The sequence below is a fragment of the Plecotus auritus genome (genome assembly GCF_963455305.1).
Source record: "Plecotus auritus genome assembly, chromosome: 3".
NCBI classification, from domain to species: domain Eukaryota; kingdom Metazoa; phylum Chordata; class Mammalia; order Chiroptera; family Vespertilionidae; genus Plecotus; species Plecotus auritus.
This window is the reverse complement of record NC_137772.1, coordinates 34514937-34535710: the sequence shown is the minus strand read 5'-3', so window position 1 is coordinate 34535710 and position 20774 is coordinate 34514937. Positions and strand designations below refer to the sequence as shown.

The window sequence follows — 20774 nt, the reverse complement described above, 5'->3', positions numbered from 1 at the left end:
CAATCTGCTTGTGATAGTGATCATGGTTTTTATCAAAGAAACTTACATGGATAAATCTGTTATCATTTCAGAATTGCTGTTGTCTCTGTGTTTAGGTGATTGGAAAGGGATAGTTTGTGTGGTTATCTGGTCCTCCTAACATCACTCTTACAAATACTTACTAAGAGTTTTATGAAAACATATGACGGTAAAATGTTGTCAAATGCTAAGAAACAACCAAAATGAAATTCTCAAATGCTTATTCTCTCCCCTCCCCCATATATATATTAAATACATGACTGTAGAGAACCTCTCTCTTATTTTTTTGAGCCTTTTTGGACCATTTACGGTGGTCATAAAATCTTTTCTTAGTCTTGGACAGCCTCTCTCAACTTAGTTTACTTGCAACATATGGATGGTCTTACCTGGTGGCTGTGAGAATAACACTTTGCAAAGCACCAAGTGAAACAGAAATGGAAACAGCATCACAACTTGCTGTCTTTTCAAAGGAATAGAGCACCTTTCCAAGATGAAGTAGCACTATCCTAACTGCATATTTCTAGATATGGCATATAATGAACCACATCTTTATGCATGCATAGTTACTTTTGCTTGCTTGAGACTTACATCATAGATATGTCAAAAGAAAAACATATAAATGCATATCTGAACCTGTATTTGTGAACCAGATTCTAGAACTTACAGTGCTTTAACATTAATTTTCTGCCAATAGTAAAATTTTAACCAAGTGGTAAATATATAAATTAGTACAATTCCATTACAGGTGTTTTGGGTGGAGTATATAGGAAATAGTATCTGGAAAGAAAGTGAATATTTTCATTAACAAGACAGAGAACTCAGTTTGTTAATCAAAATATGAATAAGAGAAAGTATATAACAGCACCAATTATATTCATGATTTTGAGTTGCCAAGAGCAAAATCTCCATTCCATTGCTCAATCTTTATACTTAACCATTGTTAGGTTTCTTAGAAATGAATGTTTACCAATCACTAGGAAATGTGTTTATCAATAAATTGGTGAAACATGATCATTGTGTCATATAAACAATGATAGCATGCCTATGTTCTATATAAACAATTTATAGCTTACATATAGTCTATTACATTAGAGTAGCAGAGTCATCAGGATATGCAAAACCAATTTTATTAGGTTGTGCTGAAAGACTTAGAGTAGCTTTCTGCCAAAATGTATCACATAAAGTTTAGTCAGCATATTCAGTTAGATGAAGAATCATAATGCAGTGGTAATACTTTTAGGGCTTGGGTGTAGCTTTAAAGAAATAAGAAAACACGGATTGTTAAGTATTAAACAAAACCACACCTTTATATCTAATTCTTTTAAAATTTTTATTTTATTATCATGCAATCTCTATTTCTTTTTATTGAATTTATTGGGGTGACACTGGTTAACAAAATTATATAAGTTTCAGGTGCACAATTCCACAACACATCATATGTACACTGTATTGTGTGTTCACCACCCTAAGTCAAGTATGCATCCATCATTCTTTATCCCTCCTACATCCTCCTCCACCTCCCCCACACCCTCTCTGCCAGGAAATCACCAGCCCATCTTAAGTAAGATATTAACTCTCAAAAAAGAGGGGAGAAAAGATATTAACTCTTTGTTTTTCTTCCAGAGGAATGAATGAGTTTCTAACTTGTGTGATGGTAACAGGAAATCAAATATGTTCTGTAATGCTACTGTATTTGTTGTAATAATGGGTCTAGTGACTTTCCCATTTTGTTTCTTTCAGGTTGCTTTCAGCTATGTAATGTTTTCCGATCCCATGAAATGGAAATTGACCAGTGCTTGCTGGAGACCCTTCCCCTTGGCCAAAGGCAGCGGCTGGTGAAACGCATGCGCTGTGAACAAATCAAAGCCTACTATGAAAGAGAGAAGGCTTTTCAGAAGCAGGAAGGAGTCCTGAAAAAACTGAAGCATGGCAAGAATCAGAAAGTGCATTTTAACCTTGTTGACATGATTCAGGATGCAATTATCCACCATGATGACAAAGAAGGTACATGACATAAAAATGTTTTCTGATATGGTTTTTCTGTGGTTTATTAGTTTTTTGTTTGTTTGTTTGTTTTTGTGGGGAGATGAAGGGTAGAATTTCTTTTAAATAATAGGGGCTTTCTTTCAAGAAAAAAATGATCTCGTCTATGAACATAGTTAAAAGTCCCAAGTCTCCTAGTAAACATTTCAAAAATGCAAAATTTTGGTAAAATTGTGGTATATCTTTTTAAAGAATTACCTACCTAAAAAGCAATGATTTCCTTTCAAATTGTTCATTCCAATTGTTAATGAAACTTTTAAAAATGAAATTGTTTCCTTTGAAGATGAGATTGTTCAGTAAAATGTATTATTATGTCATTCATGAATAGACATAGTCATACAGTCAGTTCCTCTCAAATTCTCTTGTAGTATCTGGTTTGTAGTATCAAATGTTATTTAGAATACTTAATCCAAGTTTCTGTTGTTTTTCCAAAACTATTAAACTTCTTATCTTTCATGTGTTTTTGTTTATTAATTTTTTTGTTTTTAGAATATAATTTCCAAAGTTATTTTTTTAAGTAGTGTTTTTATTTTCTCTGTATAAATACCCCAAAGTGGGATTGCTGGACCATATGGCAGTGCTATTTTTAATTTTTTTCAAGAAATTTGATCTTAAATATAATAATATTATATGTAATAAACATTAATATTTCAAGAAAAAAAAGATTTTAAGTATAATATTACCCAAACTGGACTAGCATAGTATGATATCACAAAAGTTGTAGGAAATATTAAAAATCTACAAATAACAGGATTACTTCTATTATATTCTAAAATATTTTTTTTCTCTGGCTCTATTTTTGTTCATCAGTTTATATTGTTCATTATATTCCACAAATGAGTGAGATCATGTGATATTTATCTTTCTCTGACTGGCTTATTTCACTTAGCATGATGCTCTCCAGTTCCATCCATGTTGTTGCAAATGGTAGGAGTTCCTTCCTTTTTATAGCAGTGTAGTATTCCCTTTCCAATCCACTCAATGCTGATGGGCATTTAGGCTGTTTCCAAATTCTTAGCTATTGTAAATTGTGCTGCTATGAACATAGGGGTGCATATATCCTTTATGATTGGTGTTTCTGATTTCTTGGGATATATTTCTAGGAGTGGGATTATTGGGTCAAATGGGAATTCCATTTTTAATATTTTGAGGAAACTCCATACTGTTCTCCACAGTGGCTGCATCAGTCTGCATTCCCACCAAGTGCAAGAGAGTTCCTTTTTCTCCACATCCTCCCAGCACTTCTTGTTTGTTGATTTGTTGATGATAGCCATTCTGACGGGTGTGAGATGGTACCTCATTGTTGTTTTGATTTGCATCTCTCAGATGATTAGTGACTTTGAGCATGTTTTCATAAGTCTCTCGACCTTCTTTATGTCCTCTTTCAAAAAGTGTCTATTTAGGTCCTTTGCCCATTTTTTAATAGGATTGATTATCTTCCTTTTGTTAAGTTGTATGAATTCCCTATAAATTTGGGAGCTTAAACCCTTATCGGATATAACATTGGCAAATATGCTCTCCCATACAGTGGGCTTTCTTATTGTTTTGTTGATGGTTTCTTTGCTGTGCAGAAGCTTTTTATTTTCATGTAGTCCCCTTTGTTTATTTTCTCTTTAGTTTCCCTTGCCCTAGGAGCTGTACTGGTGAAGATATTTCTATGACATATGTCTGCTATTTTGCTGCCTCTGGATTCTTCTAAGATTTTTATGGTTTCCTGTCTTATGCTTAGGTTCTTTATCCATTTTGAGTTTATTTTTGTGTATGGTGTAAGTTGGTGATCTTGTTTCATTTTTTTTTGCATACATCTGTCCAATTTTCCCAACACCATTTATTGAAAAGACTGTCTTGTCTCCATTGTATGCTCTTGCCTCCTTTGTCAAATATTAATTGAGCATAATGGCTTGGGTCGATTTCTGGGTTCTCTGTTCTGTTCCGTTGGTCTATATGTCTGTTCTTGTGCCAGTACCAGGCTGTTTTGAGAACAGTGGCTTTGTAATATAGGTTGATATCTGGTATTGTGATCCCTCCAACTTTGTTCTTCTATTTTAGGATTGCTGCAGCTATTCGGGGTCTTTTTTTTTTTAATTCCAGATGATTTTTTGGAGAGTTTGTTTTAGGTCTGTGAAATATGCCATTGGTATTTTAATGAGGAGTGCATTGAATCTATAGATTGCTTTGGGTAGTATGGATATGTTAATGATGTTGATTCTACCAATCTGTAAACATGGTATGTTCTTCCATCTGTTTCTGTCTTCCTCTATCTCTTTTTTCAATGTCCTGTAGTTTTCCAAGTATAGGGGTTTTAACTCCTTAGTTAAGTTTATTCCTAGGTATCTTAAGTTTTTTGGTGCTATGGTAAATGGAATTTTCTTTTTTTTTAGTTTCTCTTTCTGTGAATTCATTATTGGTGTATAAAAAAGCCATAGATTTCTGAGTGTTAATTTTGTATCCTGCTACATTGCCAAATTTATTTATTAAGTCTAGTAGTTTTTTGATGGAGTCTTTGGGGTTTTCTATGTACAAAATCATGTCAGCTGCGAATAGTTTTACTTCTTCTTTTCCAGTTTGGATGCCTTTTATTTCTTCTTCTTGTCTAATCGCTATAGCTAGCACTTCCAGTACTATGTCAAACAGGAGTGGTGAACATGGGCATCTTGTTCTTGAACAGGGGTCTTGTTCTGTTCTTAGGGGAAATTAATTTAGTTTTTGCCCATTAAGTATGATGTTGGCTGTAGGTTTGTCATATATGGCCTTTATCATGTTGAGATATGCTCCCTCATTGCTTTTTAGGTAGGTAATTCTTTAAAAAGATATACTACAATTCTACCAATTTTACCAAAATTCCAATTTTGCTGAGAGTTTTTATCAAAAATGAGTGTTGGATTTTGTCGAATGCTTTCTTTGCGTCTATTGATATGATCATGTGATTTTTGTCTTTCAATTTGTTTATGTGCTGTATCACCTTTATTGATTTGCAAATATTGTATCAGCCTTGCATCCCTAGAATAAATCATACTTGATCATGGTATATGATCTTTTTAATATATCGCTGGATGTGATTTGCTAATATTTTGTTGAAGATTTTAGCATCTATGTTTATCAGGGATATTAGCCTGTAATTCTCTTTCTATGTAGTGTCTTTATCTGGTTTTGGAATTAGGATAATGCTGGCCTCATAAAAAGAGTTTGGAAGTGTTCTTTACTCTTGAATTTTCTGAGGTAGTTTGAGGAGTATAGGTGTTAGTACTTCTTTGAATGTTTGGAAAAACTCCCCTGTGAAGCCGTCCAGATGGGGCTTTGTTTGGTGGGAGTTTTTTGATTACTGCTTCTATTTCATCAGTTGTTATTGGCCTATTCAGGTTTTTTGATTCTTCCTGATGCAGTTTTGGGAGATTGTTTTTTTCTAGGATTTTTTCTATTTCATCCACATTGTCTAGCTTGTTGCTATATAGTTGTTCATAGTATTTTCTTATAATCCTTTGTATTTCTGTGGTGTCCATGGTTACTTTTCCACTTTCATTTCTGATTTTATTTATTTGGATCCTCTCTCTTTGTTTCTTGATGAGTCAGGCTAATGGTTAATCAATTTTGTTTATCCTTTCAAAGAATCAGCTCTTGGTTTCATTGATGATGATGATGATGATGATGATGATGATTATTATTATTATTATTTAGGCTCTATGTTATTTATTTCTGCTCTAATCTTTATTATTTTCTTCTGTCTACTTACTCTGGGCTTTTCTTGTTGTTCTATTTCTAGTTCTTTAAGTTGTAGAGTTAAATAAGTTTATTGCTGATTTTTCTTATTTTCTTAGGTATGCCTGCAGTGCTATGAACTTCCCTCTCAGAACTGCTTTTGCTGTGTCCCAGAGATTTGGGGTTGTTGTGTGTTCATTTTTATTTGTTTCCAGGAAGTTTTTTATTTCTTTCTTGATCTCATTGATAACCCATTCATTATTTAATAACATGCTATTTAGCCTCCATCTGCTTGAATATCTTTGGGTGTTTTTACTGTAGTTGATTTCTAATTTCATTCCACTGTGATCTGAGAAGATGCTTGATATGATTTCAATCTTCTTGAACTTGTAGAGACTTATTTTGTGTCCTAACATGTGGTCTATCTTTGTGAATGATCCATGGGCCCTTGAGAAGATTGTATATTCTCCTGCGTTGGGGTAAAATGTTCTATAAATGTCTATTAAATCCATCTGATCCAGTGTGTCCTTTAGAGTCTCTGTTTTCTTGTTAAGATTTTGTCTGGAAGATCTGTCCAGTGAAGTCAGAGTGGTGTTAAAGCCCCTACTATGACTATATTGTTGTCAATCTCTCCATTAAAGTCCTCTAGAAGTGTTTTTATATATTTAGGTGCACCTATATTGGGTACATATATGTTTACCAGGATTATATCCTCTTGTTGGATTGGTCACTTTAGTATTATGTAGTGACCTTTGTTGTCTCTTGTGCTGGCCTTCATTATAAAGTCTATTTTGTCAGATATGAGTATTGGTACTCCAGCTTTTTTTTTCCATTTGCATGGAAAATTTTTTTCCATCCCTTCACTTTCATTCTGTGTGTGTCTTTTTATTTTTAAATATATTTTATTGATATTTTTTTACAGAGAGGAAGGGAGAGGGATAGAGAACTAGAAACATCGATGAGAGAGAAACATCGATCAGCTGCCTCCTGCACACCTCCCACTGGGGATGTGCCCGCAACCAAGGTACATGCCCTTGACCGGAATCGAACCCGGGACCCTTCAGTCCGCAGGCCGACGCTCTATCCACTGAGCCAAACCGGTTTCGGCATGTGTGTCCTTTGTTTGGAGGTGGGTCTCTTGTAGACAGCATATAGTTGGGTCATGTTTTTGTATCCATTCAGCTACCCTATGCCTTTTGATTGGAGCATTTAATTCACTTACATTTAGGGTTATTGAGAGGTACTTATTGGTAGCCATTTTAATTCTATATGGCTCAGTTTTTCTCTCTGTTTCTTCTCAGCAATCTCTTTAGCATTTCTTGTAATGCTTGCTTGCTGATGATGAACTCCTTTAGCCTCTTTTTTTTTTTTTTTTGTCTGGGAAGCTCTTTATTAGACCGTCTATTTTGAATGATAGCCTTGCTGGATATAGTAATCTTGGTCTCAGATCCTTGCTTTCTATTACCTTGAGTACTTCATGCCATTCCCTTCTGGCCTGTAGAGTTTCTGATGAGAAATTAGGTGTCAGGCTTATGAGAACTCCTTTGTAGGTAACAGTTTTCTTTTCTCTTGTGGCTTTTAAGATTCTCTCTTTGTCTTTAATTTTTGGCATTTTAATTATGATGTGTGTGGGCATGGGTCTGTTTGAGTTCTTCTTGTTTGGGGTTCTCTGTGCCTCTTGAACTTGTGTGACTTTTTCCTTTACCAGGTTAGGGAAGTTTTCTGCCATTATTTCTTCAAACACCTTCTCTATTCCTTTCTCCCTCTCTGCCTCTTCTGGCATACCTGTATTCTAATATTGTTATGTTTCATGTTGTCCCACAGCTCCCTTAAGCTGTCCTTCTGTTTTTTTTTTTTAAATTGTTTTTTCTTTTTGGTTCTCTGATTGAGTGATATTTTCAACTCTGTCTTCTAATTCACTGATTCTCAGTTTCCCCTAATCTGCTGTGTGTTCCTTCCAATGTGTTTTATTTGTGTTACGTCATTCTTTATCTCTTTGTGTTCTTTTTTCAGAGTTACTATATCTTTTTTCATACTGTTGAGCATTTTTACCATCATTGCTCTGAACTCTGTTTCAGAAAAATTAGTTATCTCTGCTTCATTTATCTTTTCTTCTGGAGAATTCTCTAGTTCTTTCATTTGAGGGTTGTTTCTTTGTCTTCTCATTTTGGTTGTCTGTTTGGGTTTGTGACTATGTTTAGGTAGATCCTCTACACTTCTCAATCTCTAATGCAGGACCTAATTTCCAAAGTTCTAATGTATGAGAAACTTACCAGCTGTAGGTATCCTATATAATAAGAGAGGAATATGCTAATTATCCATTATACCATAACATCACGACCAATCTACAAGTGGTGGAGAGCTACAGGAGTGTGGGGCAGCAGGCAGAGAGCTACAGGAGGGCAGGGCAGTGGGCAGAGAGCTACAGGAGGGCATGGCAGTGGGCGGAGAGCTATAGGAGGGCTCAGCAGCGAGCTTCAAGTAGCGGAGAGCTACCAGAGGTGGTGGGCAGGTGGCCAGCTGAGGCAAGCAGCAGCAAGCTACTCGTGCATGGATTCATGCACAGGGCTACTAGTAAATATATAAGGCTTTTAGGAAGCAAATAGAAATTAATTTATCTTGGTTAGCACTAAAACCAGTGGTTGAATTAATCCCAAACAGGCATGCTCCACAATCCATTAATCACATTTCAAAGTCAACTCTCTGAAAACAGTTTTTTTTGGGTTTTGTTTTGGTAATACATTTAGTGGCAAAACACTTGCTGAACTACTTATATTTTTTAACCTGTTCAATCCAGAAAATAATAAATTTAATAAAATACATGGTTCTGACACTTTCAAATAGGGATCATGGTCCTGTAACTAAGAAAACTGAGCACATTATATACAACTAGAGGCCCAGTGCACGGATTCGTGCACCGGTGGGGTCCCTCAGCAGAGCTTGTGGAGGATCAGGCCAAAATCAGCAGTCCAATGCCATCTGCCACTCCTGTCTGCTGCTCCTGCTCATCTTGGCCCCGCTACACCTGCCACTACCATTGCTTGGTAGGCTTGCTGCAGCTCCACTGTGGTCTCTGGGCTGTGGCAGCCATCCGTGAGCCCTGTGTCTGGCACCCATTGGTCAGCTGAGCAGCGCTCCCACTGTGGGAGTGCACTGACCACCAGGGGGCAGCTCCTGCATTGAGCGTCCGTCCCTTGTTGTCAGTGCATGTCATAGCGACCAGTCGTTTGGTTGTTTGGTCGCTTAAGCTTTTATATATAAAGAAGATAATAGCTACAGTAAGAAGACTGAAGTCCTTTTCATGTTTTTTTGTGGGCTGGTTATTCAAACTAAAATACTCTGGGAAGTTCTGAAAAAATTTTTTTAAAATACAATGACAGTGGCAGAGAATCTCTGAGTGGGAAAGTACCTACAGATCATCTATTCCAGGGGTGGGGAACGACTGGCCCATGGATGTATAAGGCCTGTGTAATCATTCGGTCTGGCCCTGCCAAGGCATTAGGGGTGAGTTAATTATATATTTGGCCAAATATAGCAGGCTTATTTTTAAGTTGATAATATTGTATGGCCCTCGAATGATATTATAAATATCCTTGGCAGAGAAAAGGTTCCTCACCCCTGATAGTCCAATGCTCTTATTTTACACATGAAGGAATTGTCCCAGAGCCCTCTTACCTCACATTTTATCATTCTCTTCTCACTTGAAGCTTTTCATTGAATGGCCATCTGCTCTGTGAAGCTATAAGCACATGGAGGGGCAGGGACACTCTCAGTCAGGTTCAACACATCCTACTGCTCATTCCAGTACCTTCCAGTGGCATTAGAAAGGAAGATGTTTGTTCAAGTCCATGAGGCAGTAGTTGTGGGAGCAAATCTAAATTAGAATGTAGGCAGATTGAAGGCCTATATTGATTTAAAAGTAATGAAACAACAAAAATGTTACTTGCAAATTTATAACATCTCTTGTGTAAAATATTTACAGGGTAAAATAATGCCTAAGTTAAGGCTAAAAAGAAATTAAAATAGTAGAATAATAAATCTAGAGACCAAGAAGAAACTATTATATACACTGAGTGGCCAGAGTATTATGATCTCTGAATGCATAATAATCTGGCCACTCAGTGTATATCCTATATAATAAAAAGCTAATATGCAAATTGTCCCCTTGACCAGAAGTTTGACCAGCAGGCTGGCCGGACCACCCATGCATGAATTCATGCACCGGGCCTCTAATATATATAAATATGTCATATATATGATATATATATATACACATATATACACACACACACACACATTGAGTGGCCTGATTATTATGCATTCAGAGATCATAATAATCTGGCCACTCAGTGTATAAGTAATGCTGTAATGTTTCCCAAAATATTATAGTATTTGGGAACACAGTGAAGTCATGATTAACTTTGAGTTGGGTTTTATTGAAACTAGAGGCCTGGTGCATGAATTCATGCATGGGTGGGGTCCAGCCAGCCTGCCCTGATCAAGGATGATTGGGCCAGGCCAGCTGGGAGGAGGTGCCATGGAAGGTTGGTCTGCCAACCAGCCCCACCCCTGATTGGGGTGGGGAGGTCTGATTGGGGGCAGGGCCAGCCAGAGGAGGGGCCACGGGTGGTTGGCCAGCTGGCCCCATCCCATGGTCAAACTCCTGGTTGAACTCCCAGTCAAATTCCCAGTGGAGGGGACAATTTGCATATTAGCCTTTTATTATATAGGATTGTTTTATGTATGTGTCTTTGTTTTTTGAATTGCAATGAAGAGAAAGAATGGGACAGAAAGGGTCCACATTTTGTTTGTTGTAACCACCAACATAAAAAGTAATTCAAAATAATAGGGACGATAGGAAGAAGAAGAAAAACCACACACACACACACACACACACACACACACACACACAAATACAATATACTTTGTACTCTTGCTAATTACTGTACTAAATTCTTATACACTTCATTGTTTATTCTTTATGACAGAAGTAACACAAAATATTCTGAAGATTATTAGAAAAGTGTGCCTTAGAAAAACAATTTATATACTTTTATTACTCCCAGGATATCCTATCTAATAAAAGAGAAACATGCAAATTGACCCTGCCTCTGCTACACCCACAAGCCACACCCACCAGCCAATCAGGAGCGAGTATGCAAATTAACACAACAAATTTGGCAGTAGCCATGGAACTAGAGAGAGCAGGAGGCTTGGGTTGCCCCCGGCGATGGAGGAAGCCAAACTTCCCGTCCGCCCTGGCTGGCCCTAGCTTCCACTCAAGGCTACAAAGTTTCAATTATAGAAGATAAATAAATCCCAGATACCTTGGCCTCTACTTGGGTCACCCGGGGCGTGGCCTGCCTGCATACCACCACAGGCCTCTCACCCAGGCCACCCCACGCCCCAAGGGAACCCCCACCCTGATGCGGGACACCCTTTAGGGCAAACCAGCCGGCCCCCACCCGTGCACCAGGCCTCTATCCTATCTAATAAAAGAGTAATATGCAAATTGACCATCACACCAGCACACAAGATGGCTGCCCCCATGTGGTCAAAGATCCTGCCCCCATGTGGACACAAAATGGCCACCACAAGATGGCCTGCAAGGGAGGGCAGTTGGATGTGATCAAGCCTGCAGGGGAGGGCAGTTAGGGATGACCAGGCCCGCAGAAGAGGGAAGTTGGGGGCTACTGGGCCTGCAGGGAAGGGCATTTGGGGGGGGACCCAGGCCTGCAGGGAAGGGCAGTTAGGAGTGACCAGGCCTTTAGGGGAGGGCAGTTAGGGGCAATCAGGCTGGCAGGGGAGTGGTTAGGGGGTGATCAGGCTGGCAGGCAGAAGCAGTTAGGGGCAATCAGGAAGGCAGGCAGGTGAGCAGTTGGGAGCAAGCAGTCCTGGATTGTGAGAGGGATGTCCGACTGCCCGTTTAGGCCCAATCCAGGTAGGATCGGGCCTAAACGGGCAGTCGGACATCCCTCGAGGGGTCCCATATTGGAGAGGGTACAGGCTGGGCTGAGGGATACACCCCCCCGACCCATGCATGAATTTCGTGTAGCGGGCCTCTAGTAGTTTTATAAACTAATGGAAGCAAAATTGTGTTCAATAATTTAGGTAAACATTAGCATCAATGATGAAATAGTCGAATGACTTTTTGAATTCAGCAAAAGAGTTTGAATTTCTAATCAATAATTAAAATTTTAAATACATTATTGCAATGTAAATTAAAATGTTTGTCCAAAGAGCAGTCTTAGTTCTGGCTGCCATAAAAAATACTATACACTTGGGTGGCTTAAACAACAGACATTTATTTCTCACAGTTCTGGAGGTTGGATAGCCCAAGATCAACATGCCACCAGATTTGGTTCTTTTCTTTATTTTTATTTTGGAATGCTTCACAAATTTGTGTGTCATCTTTGTTCAGGGGCCATGCTAATCTTCTCTGTTTCCTTCCAATTTTACTGTATGTGCCGCTGAAGTGAGCGCAAGGATTGGTTTTTAACAGCACTTTTTCGACCTTAAAGATGACCACCTTCTCACTGTATTCCACATGGTGAAGAGAGCAAGCTCTGGTTTCTCTTTCTCTTCTTGTAAGGGTACTAATGTTATCAGGGAGGTTCATCCTCATGATTTCATCTGACCCTAATTACCTCTCAAGGCCCCAACTTCTAATATCATCACATTGGGTTAGGGCTTCAATATATCAATTTGTGAAGGACAAATTCATAACAGATGGTATATTTATGCTGTACTTGAAACTGATCCACATATGAAATAATAGTCACTTCTATTCTTTTGAGTCTTTTATCAACGTTGGAAACTCTCACATTAATGGTGAGATATGTTCTGTATCAGAGGGAAAGTATTAATTTCTTGTAAATTTAAGAGATTAAATTTCATTGAAAATGTAAGCAATCTCTTTGGAGGCATTATAACCTGTCTTGCATATGTTTACTTCTCTAGAACTGTATTTAGAAAAATGTTTACATTTAGTCGTGGTAGTCATATTTTCATTTATCTTTAAGCTACTCAAATAGTTATATGTACACATTTATATAATTGAGACAGTAAAATAATATTGCCACAAATACTTTTTTATTTAAGTAATTATTTAAAGGTTTTTTTTTTCAGATTGTGTATTTTTGTAAATTAAAAACAACAACAACTTACTTCCAAGTACTTTTATTGGCTTACTGAGTATAAATAGTCAAATACACTATTTCAGAGGATAACATGATAAGGTTTATAGCATGTCATTTAGAAGCAATTCAGGATTTTTGTTTAACTTTATAAAAGTTGCATATTTGTAAGTGCAAATTTAGTACCTTTGATGGTTTATTGTTGTGTTTTTTTTTCTGGGAGATGACATTTTAGTGTATAATGTGTCATTTTAATATACTACATTAATGTAAAGTGTGTTGTTATTTTCCATCTTATAGGGAAATGTGCTCCATATTTTATTTTAGAGCTTTTAATTCAACTCTCTGTGAGTCATATCATGTAAAAGAAAAAGAGAGGGGAGAAAGGAGAGAGAAAAAGAGAGAGAAAGGAAGAGATGGAGACACTGACTGATTGGGAGAGTTAAAGAGACAGAAAGAAAATGTCTATATGTAGAGGAAATTTAAACGGGAATGCAGTTTCCTCTGTTAGAAGTGCTATTCCCAAATTTCAGTCATTTTCACTAGTTAGTCCATATATGTTTATTAAAAATATTACAAATGACAATGGAGTGACTTCATTATTCTTTTATTATCTAGCACTTTGCAGACATACTTAGCTCTGTATGTACTTCCAGTGGTCGTCAACCGGTGATCTGCGGACCACTGCTGGTCCGTGAGGTCTGAAAGGTTGGCGACCACTGCTAGTAGTCACTAAATTCCTCTGATAATCATATGCTACTGCATGTGATAGGATATTCTCCCCATCATAAGAGAGTATTGAACCTCAGAATGCATTACGGGTAATCTCTTTAGTCCACCTGCTTTTGTAAACCATGATTTTGTCCACCACACTGTACTGTCCCTCAAGTTTATGTCTTTAAAAAAATCCTCTTTATTGAGTCATGTTTGACATGTAAACAGCTGTACATATTCACTGTGCACAAATTGATGAGTTTGGAGATAAGCATGCACTTGTGAAGCCATCGCTAGAATCAAAGCCATAACTACCCATCATCTCCGAAAGGTTCCTTCTGCCCTCTTAATTTTTTTAAAGTAAATTGTTTTTTATTTGTGGAAACAGCATTTAACATGTCACTTTTCAACCTGATTTCTGATTGTAAATGAACTAAACCATTGACTGCACAAGTTGATTTGCTTCCGTGGCCATTTGGCTTTATTTCTTCCTCTTACCTGGTTGAGCGCATTGCCCACTGTCAAGGGAGTTGCCAAAGGCAGGGGCTGATATTCTGTATGCTCTCATGTTTTCCCTCCTCTTTCCCTGATTAGTAGCCCCCCTTCTCCCCCCCTCTTTTTTACAAGTTAAGGGAATTTACTTGTTAACCATTCGTACGCCATAAGCATCTACAGAGGCAAGCAGCGGACCTTTTTTAATGAAATTCAAAATATCGTGGCAGTTAACTGGTTAATTTCTATGCCAAATATTTTCTGAAGGACTGTTTCAACCACACAAAGAACTTGTAAGTGTGGCTATAACCTGTGGTTATAGACCTGTCAAACTTCATGTATATCTCCATTGTAACCTAATATTCTAAGCAGTCTCTTAGAAAAAGGGAAATATCAAATTACAGCAATGTTAGATAGTCTCCTTCTCCTACCTCTCAGAACTCTGGTCCCAGTTTCCTTGGAGAACTAGGGTCCCAGGCCCATGGTCTAAGGCTCTGATCCTAACTCTTCTTTGTCTACCTAGCCTCTCTGGAAAGCCTCACCTTTTCCCCTTGCATTCCCCTCCTCCCACACCCATGATTCCCAAATTGTATTCAGACCTTTCTCCTAAGTTCTAGACCCCACCTTTGTGATGTCCTTACATTTCTAACTTATCATGTTCAAAATTGAATATCTACCATCATTTCCTTCCACATCAAAATTCTCTTCTGTTCTCTTTCAATTAATATCACAATCACTTCCCCAGACTTATAGCCCAGAAATCTTGATGTCATGTTGATTTAAGTGCACATTTGTAAAGTGTTGATGATTGTACCTCCTGGAATAATATACAGGAAGTGTCAGCTGTTTGTATATTACCCAGAGTCCTCTAAGAATATGCCTAGAATGCAGTATGCTAAATATATATGTGATTATCTATTGTTAGGGCGAATGAACATCTCCTCACTTAGAATTCTGTAAGTAAATCTTTAGGACCAAGTTTTCTCTCCCCTACCCACTCCCACCCTTGAACATGTAGCCTCAGGTAAAAAAATAAATTTCACATATTCCTTAAGTATTTTATACATGAAGCACGAGACACTCCCTGTGAAACTCAGAGCTTGTGAATACTTAGCCCAGCCCATTCATTGCATTCATTGCATTCACTAGCTTGGCACAGAAGTTAAAATTCCGAAGTTGTTGGTTACCACATAAATTTATTTGCTTATCTATCTCTTTATTTATTTATATTTTATTATCTAGACTATAAATGAAAATGGAGCCAATTATATTTTTCCACTGCTACATTTACTTAATGCTGCCTTTATGAGGATGGCCCATCTGCTCTGGCACCGTTTTCCTTAGTGGCGGGTATAGATTTTTACTGCAGGCAGCCTCCTTCTCTCTCCCTCACTTCCCCATAACCAGCTGCACAAAGTGGCATTTAGAGAATGTGATAATCAATAAGGGGATTTTAGCTGATGCCCCATAGAGATTGAGACCCAGGCTCTGCCACTCTTGGAACAGTGGTCAAAAGAACCGACTACCCAACCCTGGTTTCCTACATGCATTTATTTTGAACATAATAGAGCGTGGTGTGTGTAAAGTTTTCTACAAGGAAAAATATTTCTAGACTACAAAACTAGGAGCATAATATACTTGACATTGGATATATGTAAACTGTCTCCAAAAGAGTTGGATTTAACAAATATCAATGTCTTGTGTATTAGATACCTGGGGTTGTGAAGGAAATATAAAGCAGTCTCCTGTGTTTAAGGAAGAAATAGGGGGAAAGAACATTCTCAGTGAAAAGAGAGTAGTACACTGTTGTCTGCATCGCCCATGTTCTAGAGTAGCACCAAGCCTGAGCCGAGTGAGGGGAATGGCAGTTAATCAGAACCACCCCTATCTTGTTAACTTCTCAGTTACACAGCAACAGAAATCCTTGAAGGTAAGCTGTCAATTAATCTGGTCCTTTAACTTGGCAGAAGAGGGAGAGGCTATGGGAAGATGTATTTCAGGGGAGATGTTTCATGGGGTAGACACAGGAACAAAAGGACCACTTCTAGATTTTTAGAGAAATGCATGAGCTTTTCATCTACAGACAATGTCCACATCAGAGATCTATCTGGAAGGCGAGGTGTGTATAACTCATGTACATGCTGAACCTAGCAACCCTGGGTGGTTCTGAATGTCACAGAGCTAGGTTCACTGGACCATGATGCTGTCAATTAATAGGTAACAGCTGCTAGGTAATTAAATGTTCCCATTTCAAAAGCAGTCATAGAATCATAAAGAGTTGGAAATTAAGTGCATTTACATTCTGAGGGATTCTGTATGAATTTAATGAGTGGCTTAATAGTTCACCAATACCAAATTCATATTCCTGAGAAGTATTAATTATTTTAACTGCCTGCTATTTAATCACAACTTTACCAGGGTCTGTGAGAGTAATTGAAAAAGAAAGAGGGAGAAAGAGAGAGAGAGAGAGAGAGAATATGTGCTTCAAGCGCCTTTCTAATCTCAGTGGAATGACACACCATCTTTTAAAAAACAAACAGCCTGGCTGGCGTGGCTCAGTGGTTAAGAATCCACCTAAGAACCAGGAGTTCATGGCCATGGTTCTATTCCCAGTCAAGAGGGCATATGCCCAGGTTACAGGCTAGGGGGCGTGCAGGAGGCAGTCGATCTATGATGTTTCTCTCTCATAGATGTTTCTGTCTCAAGATGTTTCTAACTCTTTCCTTCTCTCTCTCTATAAATAAATTTAAAAAAGGTTAAAAAAACAAACAAAGTAGAATTGATCCATTTAAAAGGAATAGTAGCATGTCAGTCATTGGGGTTGAAGTGGGAATGATATGAATCAGAAACTGCTCTGTGGGAATGTGTTAGAGTTTGGTAGGAAAAGAGAAAGAGACTTTTTGGATGTGAAAATCAGCTAGAGCCCTGGAACTGAGGCCTAGAAAAGCAGGTTTCTGATAGGAGAGCATCAGGATAGAAGCATCACTGGGAGTCAACTATCAGGGTTCTAACTCTCAGCTGGGGTATGAGTTCCATCCCTATGCTAATACTGATGAGCTGTGTGCCTGGACAGGGTGCTTTCTCTGTTGTACCTTCTTTTTTTAAAATATATATTTTTTTGATTTCTGAGAGGAAGGGAGACAGAGAAATAGAAACATTAGTGATGAGAGAGAATCATTGATTGGCCACCTCCCGCATGCCCCTTACTGGGGATTGAGCCTGCAACCTAGACATGTGCTCTGACCAGGAATCGAACCCTGACTCCTGGTTCATAGGTTGACGCTCAACTATTGAGCAACGCCCACCAGGCTTGCTGTACCTTCTTATCCTGCAAATAAGGTTGAGCTAGAGGTGAACCTCTCTCATAGCAGCTGTGAGGATTTGTTAGATAATACATGCGAGGAACTTCAAATGACATCTGTCACGTATTGCTACATGCATAATAAATGTTAGCTACGCTTATGATTTGAAATGGAATTAAGGGATAGTATTGAAGCAGTAAAGAGTGGCTAACTAATAACTGTGACTGGCATGTGGTTCAAAGATGATCACAATGGGGTTTTTATATGTGATACAAGAGTAGCTATTGGACTGTTGGGGCAATCATATAAATTATAATGAAACTGAGGAGGAAAAGACTGAAGATAGGCATGTACTAGTAAGCTCAGGGCATTATTATAACCATGGGATAAGGAGAAACAGAAATTGGATGGTTCCTTTGGAAATGGATTGAAAAGGAAAAATTTGCATTATTAATATAAAATATTCAAAGCATTTTAAAAATTTGTTCTCTTCTGCTAGGACAATGTGTGAATATATATATGTGTGTATATATGTGTGTGTATATATATACATATATACATATATATATATATATGTATATATACACACACACACACACACACACACACACACACACATATATACACACCCACACATATGTAATGTGGCCCACACTTATTCATGGTTTTACTTTCCATGGTACAATTATGGAGGTCAACCACAGTCTGAAAATATTAAATGGAAAATTCCAGAAATAAACAATTCATAAGTTTTACATTGTATGCCATCCCGAGTAGCATGATCAAATCTTACACAGTACCTTTTCCTCCCACCTGGGATGTGAGTCATCCCTTTGTCCAACGTATCCACACAGCACATTAGGCACTTAGGAGCTGTCTCAGTTATCAGATCAGCCATTCGCAATATCGCAGCGCTTGTGTTCAGGTAACCCTTATTTTACTTCATAATGGCTCCAAACTAAGAGTAGGGATGCTGGCAAGTCAAATATGCCAAAGAGAAACTGTAAAGTGCTTCCTGGAAGTTAAAAGGTGTAGTTTCAACCTAATAAGGAAAGAAAAAACATGTTATTCTGGAGTTGCTAAGCTCTATGGTAAGAACAAATCTGCTACCTGTGAAATTGTGAAGAAGGAAAAAAAAATTCAATCTACTTTTGCTATCACACCTCAAACTGCAAGTTGCGGCCACAGTGCATAACAAGTCTTAGTTAAGATGAAAAAGGCATTAAATTTGTGAGTGGAAGACAAGAACAGATTGACAATGTTGTGCCAGAGAGCACTGAGCCTATGTGAAGACTTCATTTAGGAAGAGAGCCACTGAAACGAGTGACCCCACTCACAGAACTTTTATTACAGTACATTGTTATAACTGTCCTGTGTTATTATCAGTTGTTGTTGACCTCTTACTGTGCCTAATTTATAAATTAGACTTTATCATAGGTATTTATGTATAGGAAAAAACATAGTATATATAGGGTTTAGTATTGTTTGTGGTTTGAGGCATCCACTGAGGATCTTGGAATGTATCTCCTACACATAAGGGGGGACTGCTATATACACATACACATATATGTGGCCCCTCACATATATAAATATGTGCCACATATATAAATATGTGCCACATATATAAATATGTGCCATATATATATATATACACACACACACTAGTATATATAAATACTGGAGGCCCAGTGCACAAATTTGTGCATGGGTGGGGTCCCTCGGGGTGGTCTGTGGGGATTGGACCAAAACCAGCAGTCCAACACTGCCTGCCACTCCTGCCTGCCGCTCCCGCTCATCCCGGCCCCGCTGCACCTGCCGTGGGCTTGCGCTCAGTCAGTCTCGATTGGGAGAGGCTAGTGCAAACCCTGCATCTGGCGCCCGTCCGTCCTGAGGGTGGTGGGGGAGGCCGGAATGCGATTGGCCCCCTGGGCAGGCAGTGGGATGCCCTAGGCGGCCTGGGATCCAGATCTGTCCCGCTGACGTTTGCGCACGTTGTTGGGATCCACCTGGCGGCCACTTTTATATCATTTCTTCCTTGTGGAGCATCTAGGGAGGGGAAGTGGCGGCAGTGCCTGAGGCTGACTTCCAGGCCTGCAGCGCTGTCAGGATCGTGCCAATGGCACAGGTCTATCCGTCCATCGGTGCCTGGCCTGTTCTCTGAAGATTGGATCTGCAGGACTACTGAGGGAGTGAGTGGCTGCCCCCGGGCTGGTGGGCTGCTTGGACGGGTCGGTCAGCTGAGGGGCGCTCCCACGGAGCACACTGACCACCAGGGGGCAGCTCCTGCATTGAGCATCTGCCCCCTGGTGGTCAGTGTGCATCATAGAGACCGGTCGAATGGTAGTTCGGTTGCTTAGGCTTTTACGTATATAGATGTGCCAGTCATTTCTCTAAACATTTTATATGCATTTTAAAATTTAGTCTCCAAAATAATCCTATGAGGTACTTACTGAATTAAATAGTGTTCCCTCCATCATTACTGTCCACCAGAAACTACGCATATGACCTTATTTGGAAATAGTCTTTGTAAATGTAATCAAGTTAACATGATGTCATAGTAGGTTAGGGTGGGTCATAATCCAGGGACCAGTGCCCTTCTAAAAATGAGGTAATTTGGACACAGAAACACACAGAGGAAGGATAGCCTTGTGAATATGAAGACAGAGATTGGAATGAAGCAGCTGTAACCAAGGAAGTCAGGGATTGCCCATATCCCTGAGAAGCTGGGAGTGAGGCGTGGAATGGCTTCTCCCCAGAGCCTGCAAAGAGAGGGTGGTGCTGCTGACACTTCTTGTCCTCCAAAACTGTGAAAGAGTAAATTGCTATTGTTTTCAGCCTCCCGGTTTATGGAACTTTGTTACAGCTAATAAAGGTACATACAGATACTGCCCCAGTTTTACAGATTAAGGGTACTAGTGTTTAAGGAAGTCAAATAAGATCAGAGTGATAACAAGGATTCAAACCCACATGTCTGAAGTTGAAGTTCAAGGTGCTAACAAGGATTCAAGCCCACCTGTCTGAAGTTGGAGTTCAAGGTGTTAACTGCTGTATTCTTTCACTCAATTTTCACGCCACACTAACTCTTAGGGTGACTCCAAGCTGGTCAGATGTTCCTGTATGTAAATGAGGAGAACTTTATCTCCTCTTCCACCTCTAACGTTCTGTGACTCTGAAATGTTAGAGCCAATTACTCTACCCCAACTGTAACTGTCAGAGAAAGGAGAGCAGCATGAGAACAAGGTTGGAACTCGCAGAGTTCAGGCTATGAGTAATGGGGGAAAAATCACAGATAACCAAACATCTCTTCCCTGCATCTGATTGCCCCATTCTTGTGGATGGGACTTTTGACACTGATTTCCATAAGTAAATGTTT

At 38.8% G+C, this 20774-nt stretch overlaps 1 protein-coding gene across 1 annotated transcript in view; it reads left to right on the top strand.

The window, feature by feature from the left end:
* Positions 1 to 20774, top strand: part of MYO16 (myosin XVI) — a 435293-nt gene that overhangs the window by 19542 nt on the left and 394977 nt on the right. The window contains exon 2 of the mRNA XM_080660342.1: positions 1759 to 2022. Within this exon, the coding sequence (XP_080516468.1) occupies positions 1759 to 2022 (264 nt within the window). The remainder of the gene's footprint in view (positions 1 to 1758; positions 2023 to 20774) is intronic.